At 44.7% G+C, this 22,549-nt stretch overlaps 1 protein-coding gene across 1 annotated transcript in view; it reads right to left on the bottom strand.

The window, feature by feature from the left end:
• dmxl1 (Dmx like 1) overlaps positions 1-22,549 on the bottom strand; it is a 77,232-nt gene that overhangs the window by 31,182 nt on the left and 23,501 nt on the right. Inside the window, exons 13-31 of the mRNA XM_083784947.1 lie at positions 19,834-20,563; positions 19,461-19,582; positions 18,868-18,957; positions 16,880-16,982; positions 15,845-15,964; positions 15,212-15,421; positions 13,604-14,871; positions 13,083-13,335; positions 12,641-12,753; positions 11,001-11,187; positions 10,186-10,296; positions 8,716-8,885; positions 7,174-7,271; positions 6,815-6,980; positions 5,480-5,608; positions 5,033-5,171; positions 2,687-3,477; positions 2,334-2,432; positions 1,517-1,684 (exon numbers count right to left, since the gene is read on the bottom strand). Coding sequence (XP_083641073.1) covers positions 1,517-1,684; positions 2,334-2,432; positions 2,687-3,477; positions 5,033-5,171; positions 5,480-5,608; positions 6,815-6,980; positions 7,174-7,271; positions 8,716-8,885; positions 10,186-10,296; positions 11,001-11,187; positions 12,641-12,753; positions 13,083-13,335; positions 13,604-14,871; positions 15,212-15,421; positions 15,845-15,964; positions 16,880-16,982; positions 18,868-18,957; positions 19,461-19,582; positions 19,834-20,563 — 5,067 coding nt within the window. The remainder of the gene's footprint in view (positions 1-1,516; positions 1,685-2,333; positions 2,433-2,686; positions 3,478-5,032; positions 5,172-5,479; positions 5,609-6,814; positions 6,981-7,173; positions 7,272-8,715; positions 8,886-10,185; positions 10,297-11,000; positions 11,188-12,640; positions 12,754-13,082; positions 13,336-13,603; positions 14,872-15,211; positions 15,422-15,844; positions 15,965-16,879; positions 16,983-18,867; positions 18,958-19,460; positions 19,583-19,833; positions 20,564-22,549) is intronic.

Genomic DNA, 22,549 nt, shown 5'->3' on the forward strand with positions numbered 1-22,549 from the left:
TGTGGCCAGTACAGAATTCATTCCATATGTTGATCTGACCCCCCATGCAAAAGCACCAGCACTCGTCCAGCAGTCTGCTGTCACCCAGGCGGATATGTTGATCTGACCCCCCATGCCAAAGCGCCAGCGCTCGCCCATAGTCTGCTGTCACCCTTTAGGGTGAGGTCGCTTCTCGCCCCACAGGCGTCTTAGACTGAAGTAATTAAAGCAGGTTATGTTTGCATGTTTGGAATTGTAACAGCTGAAATCAATAATATATCAGTATTTGGATATTAACCTGTGGGCCGCATGTGGCCCCTAGGCTGCCAGTTGCCCATGTGTGGTGTAAGTAACTGGTTAAAAATATAGGGCCCATATAATAATAAGTTCCCTTATTCCATATATTCAGCATAGTTTGCTGTAGGACCAGATTACACTGTGGGGTGATGGTGGCAGACTGGGTGATGACACTGTGGGGTGAAGGTGGCAGACTGGGTGATGATACTGTGGGGTGATGGTGGCAGACTGGGTGATGACACTGTGGGGTGAAGTTGGCAGACTGGGTGAATGGACACTGTGGGGTGATGGTGGCAGACTGGGTGAATGGACACTGTGGGGTGATGGGGCAGACTGGGTGAATGGACACTGTGGGGTGAAGGTGGCAGACTGGGTGATGACACTGTGGGGTGATGGTGGCAGACTGGGTGATGACACTGTGGGGTGATGGTGGCAGACTGGGTGAATGGACACTGTGGGGTGATGGTGGCAGACTGGGTGAATGGACACTGTGGGGTGATGGGACAGACTGGTGAATGGACACTGTGGGGTGAAGGTGGCAGACTGGGTGATGACACTGTGGGGTGATGGTGGCAGACTGGGTGATGACACTGTGGGGTGATGGTGGCAGACTGGGTGAATGGACACTGTGGGGTGATGGTGGCAGACTGGGTGAATGGACACTGTGGGGTGATGGTGGCAGACTGGGTGAATGGACACTGTGGGGTGATGGTGGCAGACTGGGTGAATGGACACTGTGGGGTGAAGGTGGCAGACTGGGTGATGACACTGTGGGGTGATGGTGGCAGACTGGGTGAATGGACACTGGGCTCACTGACTTCCTGGACTACATGTTGTCTCAGTAAGACAGCCCTCCCCCTATCCACAAGGAGGACCAGTGCACCAAAGCATTATGAGAATTGTAGTCCAGGAAGGAAGTGAGCCCAGTGTCGATGACATCAGAGACACTGGGCACACTGGTAAAATCTAAAATATCTAAAACCACATATTACACTCGGAGTAGAGCCGCTGCTTCTTCGCCTAGAAAGGAGCCAGCTTAGATGGTTCGGGCATCTGCTTAGGATGCTAAGGACCCGACTACGGATAAGCGGTTGAAGATGGATGGATGGACATATTACACGCATAAAACCCCCCAGGAAAGTGTCCCAAGTCTTCTAAACGTCGTTAAAATATTTTTTTTTGCTAAAAGGGTGAAGTGTCCCTTTAACGGTGACCGTGGGTGTGCATCCGTTTCAAATACCTGGTGTGATTCCTGCAGCAGCAAAATGAGCTCCATGCGCACAGAGGCCAGTCCTCCACCATGAGAGCCATGCAGGCTGCAGTAACTCAGGAACATCCTCAGAAGAGGCTGGTTACTCTGGAGCCAGTGTCTCCGGCTCCTCTGGCTCTCACAAGGCGGGCTTACAGGCTGTTGAAGGAAAAACATTATAATCAATTAGCCCCTCCTTGGTTTTTACTACCACATAGGGATGGATCTCGTTAATTTGTATTGATAACAAGCACCTCATCGATCAGGCTTATCGAGTTGTTCAAATGTTCAAATACAGTACTTTTATAACAGACGGAAGGCAATTTACCTTTTTACTTTTGGAAACTAATATTGAAGAAACTGTTGACTGTTAATGTGTGTATCGTCACTTTAAAAGCATAATGTTGTTTACGCGGGCAGCGCTGGTTGGCAACTCTTTCATGACAATATATTCTGCTAAAGCTGTGACAAAGTTGTTAGGCCTGGATAATGGTTTTGTAAAACAAAACCATTCAACCAAACCAGTCAACCAAATCAAGCTCAAATTGAAAGCTGTGTTTTTGCCGCCCAGAATCTTTGTGCTATGAAAATAGGAGCAGAGGCACAAAGAAAGAGGAGAGAGGGGAGTCATGGAGCAGTTCACCCAAAACATTACTTAGTTTCTATACTGGCAGAGTTTCCGGTGGGAGACTACTGAGCAACTTATTTTTGTCAGTACAACATAAAAATACAAAAAACAAAAAAACAACACTTTTCTAATGAATCTGGTGAAAAAGATGTGCTGCCATGGCAGCAACCAAACACCCACCAGTCCCTCCTCTGCTGCCCCAGAGACAGGAGCCATAGTGTGGTCGGACAGCTCCAGCAGACAGGGCTTATAGCTGCAGCAGCGCTGGAGAGCCACCACCTGGGGAAACAAAATGGAATGTTTTTACATTCATGTTGCTACAGGGAATATATCATCCATGGGCTAGATAATCTGTGGAATGCATAATGTAATGCATTTCATCAAGTTATTAAAGGCTTCATTTTCACAAGACACTGCAATTGTTTCATAGACAAACAAGCCATTTGTCTTACTTGCCTTGTCTTTAGGTGGTTTTAAAAACACGTTACTACAGTCTCGGCCATCGAGACTTACATGAAAAAGTATTCTCTCACCTCTCTCTCTAGCCACTGGCAGAGCTGGTAGCGCAGCTTCCCTCCCTCCAGCTCGTAGCCCGTCGACAGGGTCCTCAGCTCATTGGTCAGGATCTTCAGGCACGCGCTGAACTTCAGCTGGGCTGCCAGGATGTCCTCAGATGGCATTATGAAGTCATCGCTGTTGATGTCCTTGCCGTCCTCCTCCGTGGCGGTCTCAGACAGAGACATGGTGTCCTGGGTGTCATGATGAAACACGCTGTCCCCTGTCACACCTTTCTTGCTGATTTTATTATCATCCTCGTCCTCGTCCTCGTCTTTGTCACTGTCCCACTTCAGCTCCATAGGCTCATCCAGGACAGCCATCGATGGCTGACTCCAGTCGAAACTCAACATAGAGTCCGATTGGCTGTTGGACAGGCTGTCCCCGGCCGACTCATACCCGTTCAGAACCGGGTATGAACCGTCAAAATCGGACGCCTGGCCTTTCTGGCTTCCGTCACTGAGTTCCGGGCTCATGCCCGTATCCCCCCGGCTGACAACCAGTTTGGAATGCTTGTGGACTTTGGGCATCTTGGAAAGAACTTCCAGGGCCAGCATAGGGCAGCCTGCCTGGAGGTGGGCATACGCTGCAGTGAAGAACAGCCTTCTCTCCACCAGGGTGATTGAGTCTGCTCTGCGGCCCTCGGTAGTCAGACCAACTTTGGCTTTTTCTGATGAGCCCAAATGCCGGCGGAGGATCAGAGGGTGAGTGCGGAGGTAGGTGTAGAAGTTGAACACCTCAGGGCTGAATGGGGACGTGGTTGAGGGACCTGCCATAGAAATACATACAAGTGAGACGAGACTGGGCTATTTAAACTGAAGAGTGTGTGCAAAACAGTCCCCCTACTGCTTTGATCACAGTTAGTGCCTGCCATGTTGTGTTATTGTTATTGAATCAGATGCGGAGAAGGGACGCACAATGAATCAGTAATTATATTCGACATTTTGTAGTGCAGAGCGCTCTTATCTAGGCCAAATGCCTGGCGTTCTGTTATTGGGGGACTAGAAGGACAACTAGGGAGCCTATGACAGCTAACTGAGAAGAGATAGTTAGCTAAATGTGGTTCCTAAATATTGACTCCTTTACATCCACGGTCTTTCCATATGTTTTATTTCTCGCTGCATTTTATATTTAACCGTCTTGCCACCAGCATTAAATCGCGCATTGCCAAAGTTTTATCGCGCGTAACACTTATTTTGAAGAGCCAAATATCCGTAACAGCATGTTACAATGACAAAATGCTGTGTGTGGTGTCTTGACCGGTTGTTGTTCTCTCACTCGGGGCAGAAAAAACCCGACTGCGTGTATCACAGCGCCTGCTGTCGGCCGTTGAAAAAACATGTTTTCACCAGAAACGACATTCATTGCGCCGATTTGGAGATACAGGCATTTGTATGCGGACCATTGAATGCAAGTGAATGCGCCCGCATCTTATAGCGGGGGGGTGGCATTATATTAACACTCATTCTACAAGATATTTCCATACAAAGCATTTGTTCATCAATTCATCAAAAAGGATTTGATTAAACACATGGTACATTGTTGTAAACTAAGTCTCCAAACTAAACTCCCAGACAGAGAAATCATCTCCACAAGGAGGGTGCTCATCAGGGAGCGCTTTCTCTCTCAAGTCATGGTGAGGTTCACATTAAGTTCAGTGCTTCTTCCATTCTTGATGCAAGCTTTACAGACAAGTCCTATACACACACACACACACACACACGCGTATATCTTTCTCATGTGATCTACACTTGTGTTCACTTGCACGCATCCATAAATAATATACTAGACCAATTACTCCTATGACAGAAGACAAGGTTGTACCTGGGATCCATGACATCAGACATACAGCACTAAGTCACTGGACTCACTGCTGGTTCAACTTGTCACCCACAAAAATATCTATGAATAACAGTAGTCACACATGCAACATTTTTGTTTAATCTTAGCCGTTATAAACAAGCCTGCTTTTAATACCAAAGACCTATTAGTGCAAGAGAGGAGCACTGACGGTCTGCTATTGTCTGTACTTCCTCTCAGCAGCATGTCTCTGGAATAATATTCCAGAGACACTATTTTTATTTTGTATTTCCTATATGTCTATATTATAGACACATAGGAAATACAAAATAGGATCCTCAGTATTCATTTATTATTATATCCCGTAATTAATTTACTATGTCTTATTTGTAACTCCAAATGTAACTAAATGCACATGGAAGGGCCCATTTGGTTACATTCCTACACACTAAGTTAGCAGCACTGGGATTTGACTGTGTACTAGCTAAATCCCAGACAGACATCGTTTAGCACTATAAATGTACCGGGGTCAGATGTGCCCCCAGTGGGCCCAGAGGTGGTGCTCTTAGCAGGCTGTTCCAGCAGAGTGTCCAGAGCTCTGCTGTACTCCTCCAGGACCCAGTGGGCCACGCTGCGCAGGAACGGGTCTGGATGAGCTGCAATCTGAGCAGGAGAACATACTATCAGACTGGAGGCACCTTCAGGTAACTCCCGAGTTCATTTTCCATACAAATGACAAGCACATTTCAAGTGAATTAGGTACATTTCCATCAACTTATTGGCCTATAAAACGGTTATAATCTAACCCATATTCATCTTTTATTGAAACATTTCATTTGCCATATAATCCAGACATTAGTGGCTAACAGATTTATGCTAAGGATGTCATGGAAATTACCTTTCCTTTTCACATTTTGCAATTTCCAGACTGAAACCATCAACACACACACACACACACACGAACTGAGTACCTGTTTGTCCATGCCGAGGACGTGTCGTTGAAGGATCTTTTTGTAGGTGGAAGCCGTCTCAAACTCAGACTCATACAGCCTAGAGATCACCAGTGCCAGCTGGATGTCCTGCAACTTCTCTATACACACCTGGAAGAGAAGTCATCATCGTCAGGGTTCACATTTCAGGGTTCGGATGAGGGCAGAATGGGACAGAACAAGCCTCGAGAAAATATTCCCATTTCCTAAACATAGTCTCAAAATGAAATGAGGTCACGTCCAACTTCTGTCACAGATACACCTCATAATTATTTTCGGAGATGAATTGGGGTTAGGATTTTCCCTTTTATCCCTAATGAGGGAGAGAAGGAAATCAAACATGCAAGTGTACATCTCCGTACACACAGCAGGGAGGTAGATGAGGTGTGCAACTCATCTCAGGCTCTCAGGGTGTGAGCTGCATTTAAATTAGGCTACCTACGCTAGAGAGACCAAACAAAGTCAACCGTTGCCCTTCACCATGATGACACTCATTTGCATAATTCTCAGCGAACGTAGTCATTTCTCCTGTAGAGAAAATAATGTGATTTCCACTCCCCACTAACAGGTCTTTCACAGCCAGGTTTAACTGAGCGAAATACAATGTTAAAAAACAAAAGTTTAACCGTGTAGATTATCTTTTCATAGTTTGTCAGACAATAAGCGATACTAGCATTCCTTTACAAACTACAGCATAACTGGGAAAGCATGTGGAAGAACGCATTTTAGGGCACAAATCTATATTTAGTAGCAGGAACATGCAGTATGAAGCAAAAAGTTATGGAAGTACATTCTTTCGTAACATGAAGGGACAATGTTGCTTGTCCCTTCTGTAAAGGGCCTTGCTGCGAGTAGGTTATTGCTTAAGGGAAATATTGTATGTAGAACACGGCAACACCCAAGAGTCAACAGCCCAACATCAATAATTCTTCAGTGCATATTGTTAAAAGCTTTTGACAAAGACACCACCTCTGGAACATGTCAGGCTGTTTTAATAAATAAAAAGGGAAAATACTGTACGTGCTGATAAAAAGTGCTGGTGTTGCAGAATGACATGCATCACCATAGCCACTATGTCCCTGTTGGGGAACTGCTTACAATATGCTAGGATTCTGATCATACATCATCCTAGAGCTAGGCTGAGGAATTCCATAAACAAAGACACCAATAATGTGGGTATGATTCATGATTCATCAGACGTAGCAAAAAATAAGTGACTTTTTATCTTGATTTTGCTTCTGTTGAAAAAAAAAATAATAATAAAGAAAAAAGGGTCTCTCTCATTTTTGTTTGGCATCCCTTCTGGTCCTCATTTACCTCGACAGCATCCTTGAGGGAGCCCGCCAGAAGGAAGAAGGCTGCAGAGTGCTGGAATCGCTGTTTCCCCAGAAGAGAAAAGGCATTCTTCAACGCCGCTCTCCTCCACCGCTCCTCACTGAAGTTGTTGCTGAAGAAGCCTGTCATCTTGACATTCTTTTGAGACCTGTAGGGGGAATAAGAGAATAGATTCCAAAACAACAACAACATTGCTGTCATTAATCTCTTTATAATCTGACAGTATTGATCTTGGCTTCGAAGGGAGAGAGAGAGAGAGAGTGTGTGTGTCTCTGTCTGTGTGTGTGTGTGTGTGTGTGTGTGTGTGTGAGAGAGAGAAAGCCTGTCAGAATAGTGCCTACCTGTAAAGTCCCCAGACCACTGCTTTCTTCTTCATGGCGAGGTAAAAAATAGCTGCGTCCAGAGGATCATTGTTCTTCTGAAAAGAAGCCTTGGCAACCTGACAAACGGAGTGGAGAAAAAAACCCCAACAACAAAACAAAAAGACAAATGCTTAGAATTTCAGTACACGTCCCTGCAGTCCACAGCAGCTTTATCTACAGTGTGAATGTTGCTTTGTGGAAAGAAGCACATACTAGATTATCATCGCTGTCGGGCAGAAAACTTGCATCTCCATGTTTCATCTTTTAATGTTTTTTTTTCCCCACAAATGAATGCTCCATTTTATACTTTGTCACATGACAGTATTACACAAAAGTAGCAAAAATAGCCAATGTACAAGCTCATTGTGAGCGGGTAGATCAGCTATTTTTGCCATTTCTGACAATGTGCAGAATTTCTGCCTATAATGTTAGGTTGAAAGTCTATCTGTGGGTTAAAATGCTTTACCAATTTAAAGTATTAACAGCTTGTGACTAAATAATAACTACTTTGGATCAATTGGAACAGAGGTTCTTTTTTCCTGAACATACAAGGTTTTCACCAGACAGGAAGAATATGCACTGCTAAATTCCTGAGTGTTAATTTAACTGTTGAGAGGGTAAAAGTGGACCCTTACAGGTCAATTTATACACTCTCGAGAGTTAATTTAACACTCAGGATCTTGCAATGTGGCACCGTTAATGCAGCCTCAGCAAAAAATACAGCTTTCCTCCTTTGGTAGTTTCAAGCACAATCAATCTGATCAATCATGTACGGACGATGAGCAAGTCAACGGTCGATTAAGAGCAGACAGATTACGCTGTTGTAGATGATAATTAATGCAGCATGGTGTCTTCCAGCGACACCGCTCTCAATAAAACCACCAAAAAGACACTATGCGAACATTCCCTTAGCACATACAAAGCCAATAAATGTACGGTAATGAAACCAACAAAACAAACTGAACAAAATGTAAATTTTAAATAGTTTGTCGAGTGCTTTATTTAACTTCCCCAGATACTAAACTACTAAAGTGCCTCTTGTGTAAAATATATTTGTATCTGGGTGCTATTGTGCAGCCATGGTTTGTTTATGGTTATGTCAGAGTTGATGTGGCTGACCTGCCGGCCTGCCCTCCCATTAGCCAATTTTAAAATGGGAACTGTTTAAGTGCCAGGGACGTTATCCCGGTCTTATTGCCGTCTTTGTAATGGATGCCACGGGCGTTAAGACGTCTTGATAAAAAAAAAAAAAAAAAAAAGCCCTTCCAAATTTTGAATATTCCTCTAAAATGGGGTACAGGTGATGACATGCATAATAGAATTACAAATGATTTCTTTCTTTATAATGGGCACTCAGAGCCTAAACTGGGGACCACATTTCATGAACATTAGGATAAATTAATGTATTTCCAGAATAGGGATACTAAGCTGACACACATTGTATTTGCATGAAGGTTTGGTGTGCTGCTATTTATACATGCACATATACACAAAAAAAGCCCACTTTGCTCACGTGCGTACCTTCTCAATGCACCTGCGTAGCTTGTTGGGGCTCCGCAGCCACCAGCCCACACCCATGGAGCGTAGCTCAGGCCAAGTGGGGTCAGCCTTGTGCAGGGCAGGCAGCATATTCAACAGCTCCTCCTCCGCTTCAGAATGGAATGCCCAGGCGTAGTGACACGTCGACAGGCCTGCAGAAGGGGTAAGGGGGGGGGGGGGGGGGTAGGGGAAAGATTTTGTCTTCCGCCTTTAGAAATCGACCATACCATTACGTCGTAGACCAGCTGACATGGTTTAAATGTGTAAGAATGTTTTCCTTTTGCATTTTAACTGTTTCTCTCTGGCCAGTGAGCATAATATCAGCACCTGAGGACCTGGAAACCTGAGCGAGCGATTAATTCATTAAGACCCGAAGCCGATTCTACAAAATGTCTTCTAAATCATGACAGTTGAACCTATGTTTCTACGTCACTGGTTCTCAACCCTTTTCATGTCAAGGACCCCCAGAACTATCTGTATTTGGCCGTGGAACCCCATCTGAAAATACGTTGTTCCAAGGACCACCCAGAAGCAAAGATTTGAGTTAACACCACGAAGCCCGGGGGTATTTAGGACCATTAAATCAGAGCGCCCAGTGATTTACAGCAATGGAGCACATTTAGTGACGCGCCAGGCGCTCTCCTGAGGCGATCGACAACAACGAGAGGTATGATTAATTCCAACGCGACTAGCGACGGGACGTCTAAAACATAAACTTTGCTTAGAATTGGACGGAATGATTTAGATCAAGAGTTATTCACGTTTTACGATGTTCGGTCTCATCCACTAAACATTTTCGATGACGTCCCAACCGGAAATTACATTGAATGTTGCGCAATAGCCTGTGGAGCGATGCGATCGGTTTTGATATCAATAAATCTCCGTCCATTTATTAATCTCTTTCCTGAGCGCTGGGCGTTACTATTCGATAGGACGGAGAACTCCGTTTATGCCGCTCAGGATGTTAAAAACACTCTGAAAAGCCCTGAAAGAATATATATTCAAAGATTTAGGCCACATTTTCACGATTGTTCAAAAATAGCAGATCTACAAGTTCGTAGCGCGGCACTCGGCTGCTGGTCATCAAATTATTGGCTTAGGAATGCGACAAAAACAACACAATATCCATTAATTTAATTTAAGCCTGAATCGATATTTAAAAAAAGGCATTTAGAGGGTGAACAACTCTAAGTGATGCACATCCTTCACCGTTTGCTCACTGAAGGTTGTCGGTTACCCAACCATCAGCAAGCTAATGATGAAATCCATGAGATTTGCACAAAAAGGTATATTGATGTCAGACACCGCTACCTCCATACAAAAAAAGAATTATATATATATATATAATCTTTGACTGGTATATCTTTCACAATAACATGGAACTATGGCCCATAGCCGATTCCTGTGCATGGTACATGGAGAAAACAAACGGTAGCCAGTATCCCACTGTACCTTGGCGTAGTAGCTGTGCTCGGTGTGCGGGGGGCATAGAGGTGGAGAGGAAGGTGTGCAGTCTGACAGCCAGCAGGAACTTCAGACCACAGTCGTCCAGTGTCTCTCCACCTGGAAAGTCAATGAAGAAGAACGTCATGTCAGTTTCCTTTCCAGATCTCAGTTATACTGTAGCTATTACTGTACACATCAACACAACATAACAGTAACCAGGTGGCGTGAAATGAGAGCACTTGAATTCAAAGCTTAAAGGAAATGCTTTGCAAACTGTGAGAACATTTATTTGACTAACTGCCAAAAAAAACTACATAATAGGTAATGATGCGCACATGGTTATGTAGACAATTAATTTCTTCACTACAGTACATGAGTCAAACTGATATTACCATACAGTACATGATTCTATACCGTATGGCTTATATTTTATTGGCAATAATACAGTCTAACAAAAGTGACACTGTCGAAACAAGCTTATTTGGGACTGAAGTGAACCAAACGGGACAGTATTCCGCCAGTGGTTGGCCAGCTGCCCCAAACTGGCACACGTAGCTCAGATTGGCCTGTTAAGCAGCCTAACACAGTGTAGAAGTGTATCCATGGTTTATTTATCATCATTTTATTTCATGTTCCTCATTTTTTGCTGGGGACCCCTTTGAAGCCCCCTCCTCCCCCACCACCACCACCACCCAGACCCCACTTTGAAGCCCCCTCCTCCCCCACCACCACCACCACCCAGACCCCACTTTGAAGCCCCCTCCTCCCCCACCACCACCACCACCCAGACCCCACTTTGAGAACCAGGAGGCTTTCAGTACCTTCACTCTTGCTCTGGCTGTCCCTGATGTCAGTGCTAGTGGTGGCGATGGTGTCGGCCAGGGCCATCAGCGACATCTGCTCCAGAGAGGTCAGGCCTGGCAGACTGGAGTGCAGCAGGTGGCTGGACAGCACCTTGGCGTGATCAGGACCGAAGAATGTGGGGACGTACTGGGACAGGTCAATCACCTGCATGGTCCGGCACAATGTTGACAGACAGACACAATGGAGGACATTAACATACTGTAAGACGACTCTGATTGTAACACAACCCATTTTTTCAAGATTAGTTTGTGGAAAAAGAACATTGAATGTCAAATAGTCTAGTCCCCGTTTTATGAATATTTCCATTGGAAAATAGTCTTATATTCAGGCCAATAGGGTAATAGATAAAGAAATAATACAGGAGGGGGTGTGGCATGCAACAAAGGTGCATGTTGTGTAGGTTAAAAAAATATATTGCTGACTTTTTCTTAAATTATTATACACCCTACTCACGCGTGTGCAGGGACCAGGGAAGGGACCGGGGATATTGCGTCACAAAGAAAAACGCTTAGTTTTGTGTCAATAAAGACAGACATTCTGCACAAGGATAATATGTATAATCATTACAAGAGTTCCTATCTTCAGTCATGGTGTATTTTGTTAACTTTTAATAAGCTCCTGCTGCGAGTGGAGAGCACAACAACATCAGATAGGCTAATCAATATGCCCATGTATTAATCCGATGGTGTAAGGCACAGCAGGAACATCACAAAAAGCACCAGAAATAAAGAAGCTACAGTATACAGTAAGTATACACCTGTACAATAGTCTTCACTATGCAGCTCAACAAAGTCATAATGCCATCACAGTATCCCGACCAAAAAGCACAATCAAATCCGAATCCGTATGCATTGGATATACACACACAATATATACCCCCAATACTACAGTCTGCACTGCAGAACAAAACAAACAGTCACATTGTCCGTAACAGTGCCCCGCCCCAATGTCCGTAACAGTGTCCCGCCCCAATCAAGCTTGGTCAAAAAACAGGAGCAAAGAACACGCAAAGAGACATTACGACACCACAGAAAATCCTGATGGCACTACACTACAGTGTCAACAGTATAATCAGTACAACAACCACACCGCACCCTACACTGCGATACCAAGAAAGAAACACCGGTTATATTACGATGTGGCCACCGCGCTAGAATGTCAGTCAGTTGCCGTGCAGAATTGTATATGAATTAGTTATTTGACAGTTCACAGGGCAGAGCGACCATTGTGTGCCTCGATAGTGCAATGACTCTCGTTGAGTCTCATCCTGTGCTGATGAATCTCATATTGTCACTATCTTTTAGCCTACTCTGTCATATGACAGTGTTGGCAGAAGTCGCAAAAATAATATCTACAAGCTCGCAACACAGCACATCGCAATAATCTCACATTATTATTTTTTTAATTTTTCTTTACATTTTGGAAATCTATGAAAATGTTTGCCTATAATGAAGTGCATAAAATAAGGATCGCTAGGGTGAAAGTGGTAAAGTCTGTCTTTGGGTTTATTCCACCCGAGTGTGACGTTATTAGTTATATTGGACTTTACATGACTTGGACATGAGGGCTGTGGAAAGAGGGTTTTCTAGACACAAACCTCATTTTCTGATTCTTCTTGGTCGTAATCCAGGGGTTCCATATCGCTCATGTTGGGCGTTTGGAACAGCTCGTCATAGTGTCCACTATCCGCACTCATGGTGCTCACTTTTTCTACAAGGACACATAGGGCAGAATGATTGGAAAAGACATCCATTTCAGAAGAGAACTGAAGAGCATGACAGTGAGACAGCAGAATTATTGAATTAGAACACTAGAGTGCAGGAATTCTTTCTGCTGTAAATCTGTGTCACTCACACTGCCTGCTGGTTTTACTAGATTATTTTATATAAAACACTCTTATGAGATTACTAAAACTCTTTATAATAGTTTTTATTCCAAATTTAAAAAAATAGATTTTTTTTAAAGTGTAATTGCTCTACCACTCCAAGTGATTCATATTGACTATGCAAATAGCCTATAGAAAATAGTTTAATACCAACCAGGTTTGGAGTCCTCATCGGCTGCCAGTAGGGCGTACAGAGGTAGGGGAGGGATGGAGTCGATCTCTGTGTAGTCTGTGGAGGAACGCTCTCCCTTGCTGAACATCTTGCTGTCCCTGGCCGTGCTGCCCCCGGCGCTGATGGTTCGAGACCGCAGTCGCTTTTCCGGGTTTGTGGCATTGTCTTTGAGGTCCACAACCTCTCCAGCAATGCATTTCACCAGGTGGGAGAGGATGGCTTTGGCCCGATGGACCTGATGACAAAACAAGGAAAAATTAAAATCTATGCATACCGTAGGCAGTAGGGTTAAATATTTTCCCGGATTTGGCTCATTTTAATTCCCGGGAATTTTCAGACCTTTTCCCGGGCTCCCGCGGGAATTCCCGTCAGAAAAAAAATAAGAGAAGTAAAAAAGTGCCCACCAAAATGCATTTATATGTATAGATACTTCATATGTTCAATAGAATTGTATTATTTTTTGGTTTAAAACGTTTAAAATGTAAGCAATTCCATTACGGTACCTTCCCCAGATCCATGAGTTCCAGCAGCTGTACAGGGTGGTACTGGGGCAGCGTGGGGAACAGTTGGTGGGCCGACTCAAACAGCCCAGAATCCTCCATCTCTGCCGGCAGGTCATAGACGGTTCTCTTTCCACTCAGCTTCTGGGCCAGGCTCGTCAGTGACCTCGTAATGGCCTTTTTGGGAGGGGCCGCGGTGGCTCCGGGGCTCAGCCCCTCGTCCTGACTCTGTCTCACTGCAGAGAGGATGGAGGAGACGCTGCTGCTCATGTCAGTGTCCTGGGTCATGGCGGCGCTGGGCCGGGGCGGCGCCGGGGGCTGCCACTGGGAGTAGACGTGCATCTCGCAGTCCATGCCCACCACCAGAATGCCGTCCCGTACCCAGGAGAGGGACACCGGGATGGGCGGGCAGCCTTCGATGGAGGACACCAAGTCGACCGTTCGAAGCAGGACCAGACGGGACAAGCTCCGGTCCCTGGCACCGTCGGATGACACGCCCAGTTCTGGAGGCTTGCCAGAAAGTGGACCATACATGTAGAGTTTTGTCCTGATGCCAACGGTTAGGATGTGTGAGCCGTCCTCTTGGGAAACCCAGTCCAAATGAACCAGGTGCTTACCAGTTGAGTCCAGACAGTCATTCGGTGTAGAGAAGTCCAGGGCGGTGCAGGGTAAAATGGGACTTGTAGCCATGCTACCGCTCACGTCGCTCGTTAGGTCCAAGACAACAGTCTGCTCTAGAAGCCACTGAGAACCTCCCGTGGACTCGCACTGGAAGACAGCGATGTGGACCGGGGGTTCTCGTTGGGTTATTGTTGGGTTGGGGCTGGAACTGTGGTTCGGGTCCAGGTTCAGGCTGTGGAGCTCATTTAAAGTGGGTGTCAAGTGGTGCTTGGGGTTCACATGAGGGGTGGAAGCCAGTTCAGGGTTGGGGGTCAAAGGCGGGGTGGAGTTGAGCTCCGGGGTGGAGTTCAAGTGTGGGGTGGAGTTCAGAGGCCGGTTCTGTGTCTGTCGGTAGGCCACAGCCATCCGGCTGCAGTGACAGCAACTGACCTCTATGGGGCGCCCTGGCACGGTGACAGCACTGCTATTGGGCAGTCCCTCCTCCACAAGAAGAGGCCATTCGTCCCACTGATAAATCACGTCATCTGTATGCGAGAGTTCTGCACCTGCCACGCTGCACTTCCAGAAGCGCACCTTGCCGTCTGAACAGGAAGTGGCGAGAAGGTAGGGAGCCCGGCCAGCAGGTTGTAAAGAAGATGCGCTCGGGTGACCTGAGAGGAAGAGTTGAGCAGTAATGGTTAAATAAATACTTTAAGTACTGCAGGGATTCCTACAATTTAACCCAATGCCAATATATTTTACAGACCTTCAACCAATAATTTCTTGAATAGTGTTGTTACTGTTGTATGACTATTGTGGCTATGCACCTTGGGGGTGTGTGTGTGTGTGTGTGTGTGTGTGTGTGTGCAGGGCTTAAAGCCAAACAAAATCCCAAGACTGAAATTTATTTTTTGCAAATGACCCCCATTAAATGACCCCTATGAAATCCGTCCCCAGGACTGAGAACTTTAAGCCCTGTGTGTGTGTGTCCGTCTCTCTCATTTCCCCCACCTGCCGATGGGCTAACACTGATGATCTCCACGCCTGCAGGCAGAGCCATCTCTTGGCTGTACACACTGTGTGTCGTGAGGCTGAGGCGACATGCGCTCTGTAAGTTGGAGGTACAGGGTTTGTTCTTTTGAGGCAATGGGGAACTGAACGTCTGGGAGTAGTTCATAGAAGCTGTGGCAATATCCTTCTCCCACGGGGCTGTGGGTTCTTCTGCGAGGTAATAAAAAAAAACAAGTGTAAGAAAAAACATGGGCAAGTTCTATTACCTGCATGTTATTTAATAATTCCCCATGTTGTACAATATAATACAAGGGTCTTCTATAGAACATTATTTTTCCATACTCCTTAGCTGAGAGATAATACACTTGTGTTACATACAATCGGTGTGTTATACCCCGAGTGGAATAGTAAGAGAGTGGCGACACGCTTTGATCTCACTGCAAAGCGGGTGCCTGTGGGCTATGGTTCCAAACTATACCATTGAGATAGAATGAGCACTTCCGCATTCCATTGTTAAACTTTTTCATGTTTTTGATTTGTGATTTTCTCCCCCCCCCATTATATACATTATGTATATAATGTATATACATTAATCATAGGGTATAACCTGCACCTAAAGTTCAAAGTACCCACCCATGATGGCAGGCTGGGCAGCCAGGTGGAGGTGCCACATGTGGAGTAGAGAGCGACCTGTCGGGGTGAATTCTACCACCACCAGGAAGAAGCGGGCTGAGAAGCCCGTCTGGCTGGGCCCTGCAGGGGAAGGTACAGAGATGCAGTGTAGTAGTAGTCGTACTAGTACATACTAGTACTGCACAGTTGGAAATAGTGATGAAACAATTAAATCGTATTGTGCAGAAATGTTTGACCCATTTAGGCCTGACCTCGAAATAAAAAAGAAATCTTCTAAATCTTCTGAGTTTTCTGAAATAAATATTTTCACGATTTAAAGAAAATAGCAGACCTACAAGCTCGTAGCAGATCTGCTATTTTTCAATAGCTAAATTATAACAATGTTTAAAACACCAAAAGGGGTTCCCGCCCAAAATGGGTTAAAACAGTTAAAAATTGTTATAGACAGGATTAGCATGAAAAGCAGGATTCTGTAAAGGCATATATAAAAAGCATGATGGAACTGAACAAAAATATAAACCGGTAAACAATACAATCCCAAAGTAGAATAAGAAGCAATAAAAGTTAAATAAGAAAATCAAATAGTATAAGAAGTGATTTAAAACCAGCCAATATAAAAGTTCCTCAGATTTTCCTTTCCTTCGTTTTGTCTCGAGTCTGGAGTTTTTGAACAAGTCATGTGCTTTATCTATGGGTCTGTGGCTGCTCTGTGGCCCATAAGTAATCAAAGGTTACAAACTGTATAGACATTGGAAGGTCTGGTCCCCCAGCTACATATTTCAGATTATAGGATATTATGGCTGAGAAAAACAATCCAATGTATACAGTATGTGCTTTATCTAAGGGTCTGCGGCTGCTCTCTGGTTCATAGGGAATCAAAGGGTCCAAACTATAGGCGTTGCAACATCTGGTCCCTCAGCTACATATTTCATAGGATAGAACAGACAGAAGCCATCTAATATAGATAAAATATAGCCATCTAATAAATAGTCTAAATATAAATACCTCCTTTCACAGCACGTTCTTTTAACGTACCAGTGTCAACAGCAGCCTGGGTCTCCTGTGTGCCGTCTGCCTTCTTGCTGCCCAGGATCAGGTCTTCCTCAAAAACATGGAGCAGCTGTGTCTCCTTCCCCTGCTGTACATGGCAAGAGAGAACATTAGAGAACATTAGAGAACATTAGAGAACATTAGAGAACAAAAACATGGAGCAGCTGTGTCTCCTTCCCCTGCTGTACATGGCAAGAGAGAACATTAGAGCAGTGGTTGGGAACCAAACCGCTGGAAATAGCAGGTCAGCTTGTAGATCGGCTATTTTCACTACTTCAACATTTGTTTTCAAATGTATGGAATTTCTTCGATTTTCTTCATGAAATTACTGAGAAAACAAATCATTGTTTTTAATTCATGAAAACCTGCTTTTTTGGGAAAAAAATAAAATGGTTTGAAATAGTGTAGAAATAGTGATGGGAGTTTAATCGGCAAACACATCGGTATCGGCCGATTTTTGTTGTTTTTAGATTAATCGGTATCGGTTCGATCAATCAATCAGACCGATGAATTAATTGGTCCGATTAATCGTTCTGTCTTTACAGATAAACAAGCCCAAAGTAACTGCTGGAACAGATCTACAAGCTCACAATATTAAATATAAGGTATTAAAGTTAAATATGATTTGCCTAAGCCTGCAGTGCAGGCACCCCGTTATATCTATTTTTCAGAATGGACAAAATTGTAATTTTACAGAATCATGTCGCCATAACAGCAATTAATTATATTGGATATCGGCCAATATGTCTCATCGGCATCAATCTCTAGTTTAGAAAAATAAATAAAGGGACACAAAAAAATGTGTCCGCGACAGCGGACACACACACACACACACACACACACACACACACGTGTTTGGGAACCCAGTGATTGGGAACAACTGCATTAGAACACCTCTAAGCTGAGTTTACCGTCTCCTATTAAAACCACCCAGGTGTCATAGTTATATCCTACCTCACCTCAGTGCTCTACTGCTCTTAATCCATGTTCAGACACACAAAATGTTTACTGTATAATATAACACACACACACACACACAGGGAGGGTCACAGGGAAGTTTCAATGAAGGCCATGTCTGTAATGCATTATAAATAACGCATTATAATACATTACATATTGTGTGTTATATACGTTATGAAGCACATGAGCATTTATGGTATAATTGTCTCCACCAGGCCGAAGGCATGGGGAGAGAGTATGTTTTGCACTCCGTTTTGTGCGTCCGTCCGTCTGTTACCAGCTAATCTCCGGCACCGTTAACCCGGTCGGTGCCAAATTTTGCACACACTCCCTAAATGCCAACAATGAACCTCTGCCCCATTTTTTCCAGAACGGCCTGTTATAGTGCCACCAGGACCCACAAATCGTTATACACTATATATGTGATGTATGCCATGCTTTTTGTTACTGTTTAAAGTAAATCGCTCTGGTATAAGAGCGTCTGCTAAATTGTAAATTGTAAGCAAGTAAGTAAGCAGGAACTGGGGATGGCAATGAAGGACCGGGAAGTCTAGCGTGTTATTGTGAAATCCACAATCTCGACCGCGGTCGAAAAATGATGATGATGATAACCAGATTATAATGCAATGCAAAAAAGTATGTTCATCGTACATTATAGACATGGGCTTCAAAGACCTTTTTGTGTCCCCTTTAACCCATTTAGACCGTAGGACGGGAGCCATCCTAGCTAAATCAACCGATGGATTGCGAGGACGTCCTAGCGCATTTTCATTGATATCAAACGAAATAAATATATTCAGATGGGGGGGGGGGGGTGGCCTCTCCTTCTGCACCATACTCCTCGCTGTTCACGCATGTGCGCTGCCGTTCACTTCCCTGTTTACGGCTCAGAAAGAAAGGCTCGTATCTCCTAATCCAGGGAGCTCTCCGTGGTTTTGACCAGATGGATATACTAAGCTCTTCATTTCTGACTTCAACATGCCTCTCGTTTGTACTAACTAAAGTATACTCACAAAGTCAGTGATGGCATCCAGCTCAATGATACACCCGGGTTTTGCAGTGGACTGCTGACTGATGATGTTGAATACCTCACCCACATGTTTCTACATGGAAACAAGCAAACAAACACAGATGAGAAATATTCGGGCATATTTAAGGGACAGGATTCATAACATATAGTATAAATGTTATGCATGTCAGTTTCCTGGTAGAATGAGTGCATTTACATTGCAACGATAACGTGATCATTACCATGAGTTTGAAATTTGTTTGCTGTAGAGACATGATATAACTTGTGATAACATGCGACACAAAAAGAATATTCCGAAAAATCTTCTTGTGCTGCAATGAATACTGTCCATCAACTGATCCCCCCCCCCAACAAGCATTGATTAAACCCATGATATTTCATGTTTTATCTATGCAATTTCTCTGCAAGTAATCCAGTGTAGACTCTTAAAAGAGTGGCATTATGTTCTTCCATCTCTGGCATGTGGAACGAAACTCAATAGTTTATTTCCTCTTTCACACAGGTTAAAGTTTGCATCTCTGCATGGCTCACGTATGCCTCTTTTAGTTTTTTGTCGAGTACTGGTTGTTGACTTACTGATATATCAGGATTAGAGAGCTCGCTCAGGAGCTTCTTGGCTTCAATAACAGCCTGGAAGAGCCTGAGGGAGTGGCCATCGCTGGCTACGAAGCATGCACTGGGAGAGTTACAGTACACACCTGAAAAGAGAGACAAAACTACTACTACAAATGGTGTTGTTGCTCCTTGTTGGTCTGATTTGCAATATTTAGACATTTACAATAGAGAATGTTGTCTTTCCTACTTTCCCAGATAAATCCACTGACCTTATGTTGGCAAAATAATTACAATAGTGCAATGTTGGTCAGTGGTACATGCTTGTTGTTCCAGAGATGACAACAAGCTGCAGTTATGACATTTCCAAATCATTGATATATAAATACTACGTCACCTAGACAGTTGCTGGGGATGAGCATGGGCAGCCAGGCAACATTAGCGAAGGCGGACGCATGGAGCGAATTGATCCTCGCCAGTTCCGAGACCCCCCCAGAGAAGGACAGTGGGCCCACGGGGTCCACCCTCCACAGGATCAGCTCACTGTAGATGGCATTGGGATCCTGCGAAACGGTGCCCAGGGACAACCGGCTGGGACGCGACCCGTGCAGCCGAGGCGCAAGAGCCTGGCCTGAGAAACCCGCAGACCGCAGTGCCCCGGGCGGGGCCAGGATGCTGTCTACATCCGGTGTGCGCAGGGCGTTGTGGTGGGACGTGGTGAGCAGGAGGGGCAGCAGTGAGTGACACGCAAGGTCGTTGAGGTGGAAACGGTGGCCACAGTAGCGCGACTTGTGCGACACGCTGAGCACCGTGGAGAAGGAAGAATCCTCTGAGAAGCTCACGCCCCACTGGTTGAGCGATCCGTCGGTGTGCGCCGAGATCATGAGCACGTTGGGTGTGAAAATGCTGAGGCGGAGGCTGCTGCTGGGAGGAGGCTTTCCTTGGCCGCCGTAGCTGATGAGCGCAGACGTGGAGTGGGGCAACATGCCCCCGCCGGTCGGCCGCTGACGGCCATGTTGGATGGCCAGGTCCACGTTCTTGATGCAGGCGTACATGACCACGCTGCGACTCAGGGAGTTGGCATCCCCCGTGGGGAATGCTACGGGGATGCGGGACACGAATGACACCTGATAAGACGGGAGAGAAAGAAAAAAATTATATTAAGGGAAGCAAAGTTGGGGATCAACTGCAGCATCACTATTGCTAGACTAGTATTCAGGCAGAGGTGCAGCATGTGCCCAGCAGCCTAACGTCAATAATGAGGCTTATTTGTTCTGGTTGGCGCACACCCTCTTGGATCACTGGTTACTTGACAGGCTCATCTGTATTACTCCCCACAACGTACCCACCATTTGCCGCTGTTAGAATTGAATTGTGTTTGTACCAATTACGTTTGTCCGTTTCAGTTTGGGAGTGAATATGATGTAGATGAAACGATTAAGGGTGAAGTGATCAAGCTTCCTCTTGCTAGATTACAAAGTACAATTTACTGATATAATGTAGCAGTTAGAAGAGTGAATAAAAGTGACACTCATTAACAGTAAAACAGTTACAGCTCAAAATGCTTTTTGGGTGTCTCTATTTCAGGCAATGGATGAAATGGTCATCAGCTCCGAAAAAAGAAACCGTCACAGTCAAGACACAGTCGTACTTATCCGGTCTTTACTTACTTAATGGATGGAGCTAGTTAATTTTTTATTGATAATGAGCACCTTAACGATCCTGCTTATTGATCCAGACCACAATTGAGCTTTTTCTATTATTTTGTGGACGAGAGATTCTGAACAGAACCGCTATCTTTCTTTATTGGCCAGTTGTGAGAAGTTGAGACTGACTGAGTTTGTGACTGACCAGTGACCACCATAAAATAAAATAAAAAAGCCAAAATAAAATATATTTGCCTATTATTGTCTCCACCAGCCGAAGGCTGTGGGGAGAGTATGTTTTGCACTCCGTCCGTCCGTGTGTCCGTCCGTGTGTCCGTCCGTCCGTGTGTCCGTGAGCAGCTAATCTCGGCCACCGTTAACCCGGTCGATGCCAAATTTTGCACACACACTCCCTGGATGCCAACCATGAACCTCTGCCCCAAACTTTCCAGAACGGCCTGTTATAGCGCCACCAGGAGGCCGCTTTGTGCAAAACAAGTTTTTGCACAGTACACCTACAGATTGTGTCCAAACATCACGCAAATTGGTACACAGTCTCTCTAGAGCCATTCAACCAAACCGGTCTTTCAGATTTCTCAGACTCCATCCTGATTGGTTAAGATTGGCTTCCAAAATTCACAGGAGTGCTCAGTTTCAAACAAAATGCTGCAAATCATGAACACATCGCGTGATTTCCGTGAAATTGTGCACCCACATTCCCACTAGGCCGAGGACGAAATGCCACATGAACAATTTCAACTCAGCCTCAAGGTGGCGCTATAACTGGCCCAAAAGTGTTTTTACCTCTAACTGCACGGATCTGTGGATAACTTTGTATGCCAACTCCCTAGAGGCCAAGGAAAAACCTTTGCCTGGAATTTTTCACATCTGCTCTTTATAGCGCCACCAGGAGGCAGACATATGTAAAACACATTTTCTATTATTACTCCTTCACATTTTATCCAAATTTCACGCAAATCGGTACACATCATCTCCATAGTCATGTGATCAAGACAGGTTTGTTTGATTTCTCATATTCCATCCTGATTGGCCACGATTGCCTCCTACAGTTTTCAGGAGTAGCAAATGGCCACAACTCCTCAACGCAGCGTCCAATTGCGATGAAAATGTGCACACATATTCCCACTAGGCTGAGGAAGAATCCTGGTGGAGACCTGTGCCGATTGGCACTTTATCTAGTTATTATTATTATTATTATTCAGTGTGTTACTGTTAAATGGCTTTATATTATGAATAGTATGTAATAATTACAATAAAAGCTCAATGTCTCTTCAGCTCAGACTCAGAAAATGCACATTAACAATTAATGACCAGAGGGCATAGAGCCCACCCGTCACACCAAATCCTATCCAAATGTACCCGTCAATCGTTGCAAACCCGTCGCAGCCCTATTCCCCATCCTAATAAATGTTAATCAGCACGGGAATATGCATCTAGTCTAGTTTC

Source organism: Protomyctophum parallelum (genome assembly GCF_964188405.1).
Source record: "Protomyctophum parallelum genome assembly, chromosome: 15".
NCBI lineage: Eukaryota > Metazoa > Chordata > Actinopteri > Myctophiformes > Myctophidae > Protomyctophum > Protomyctophum parallelum.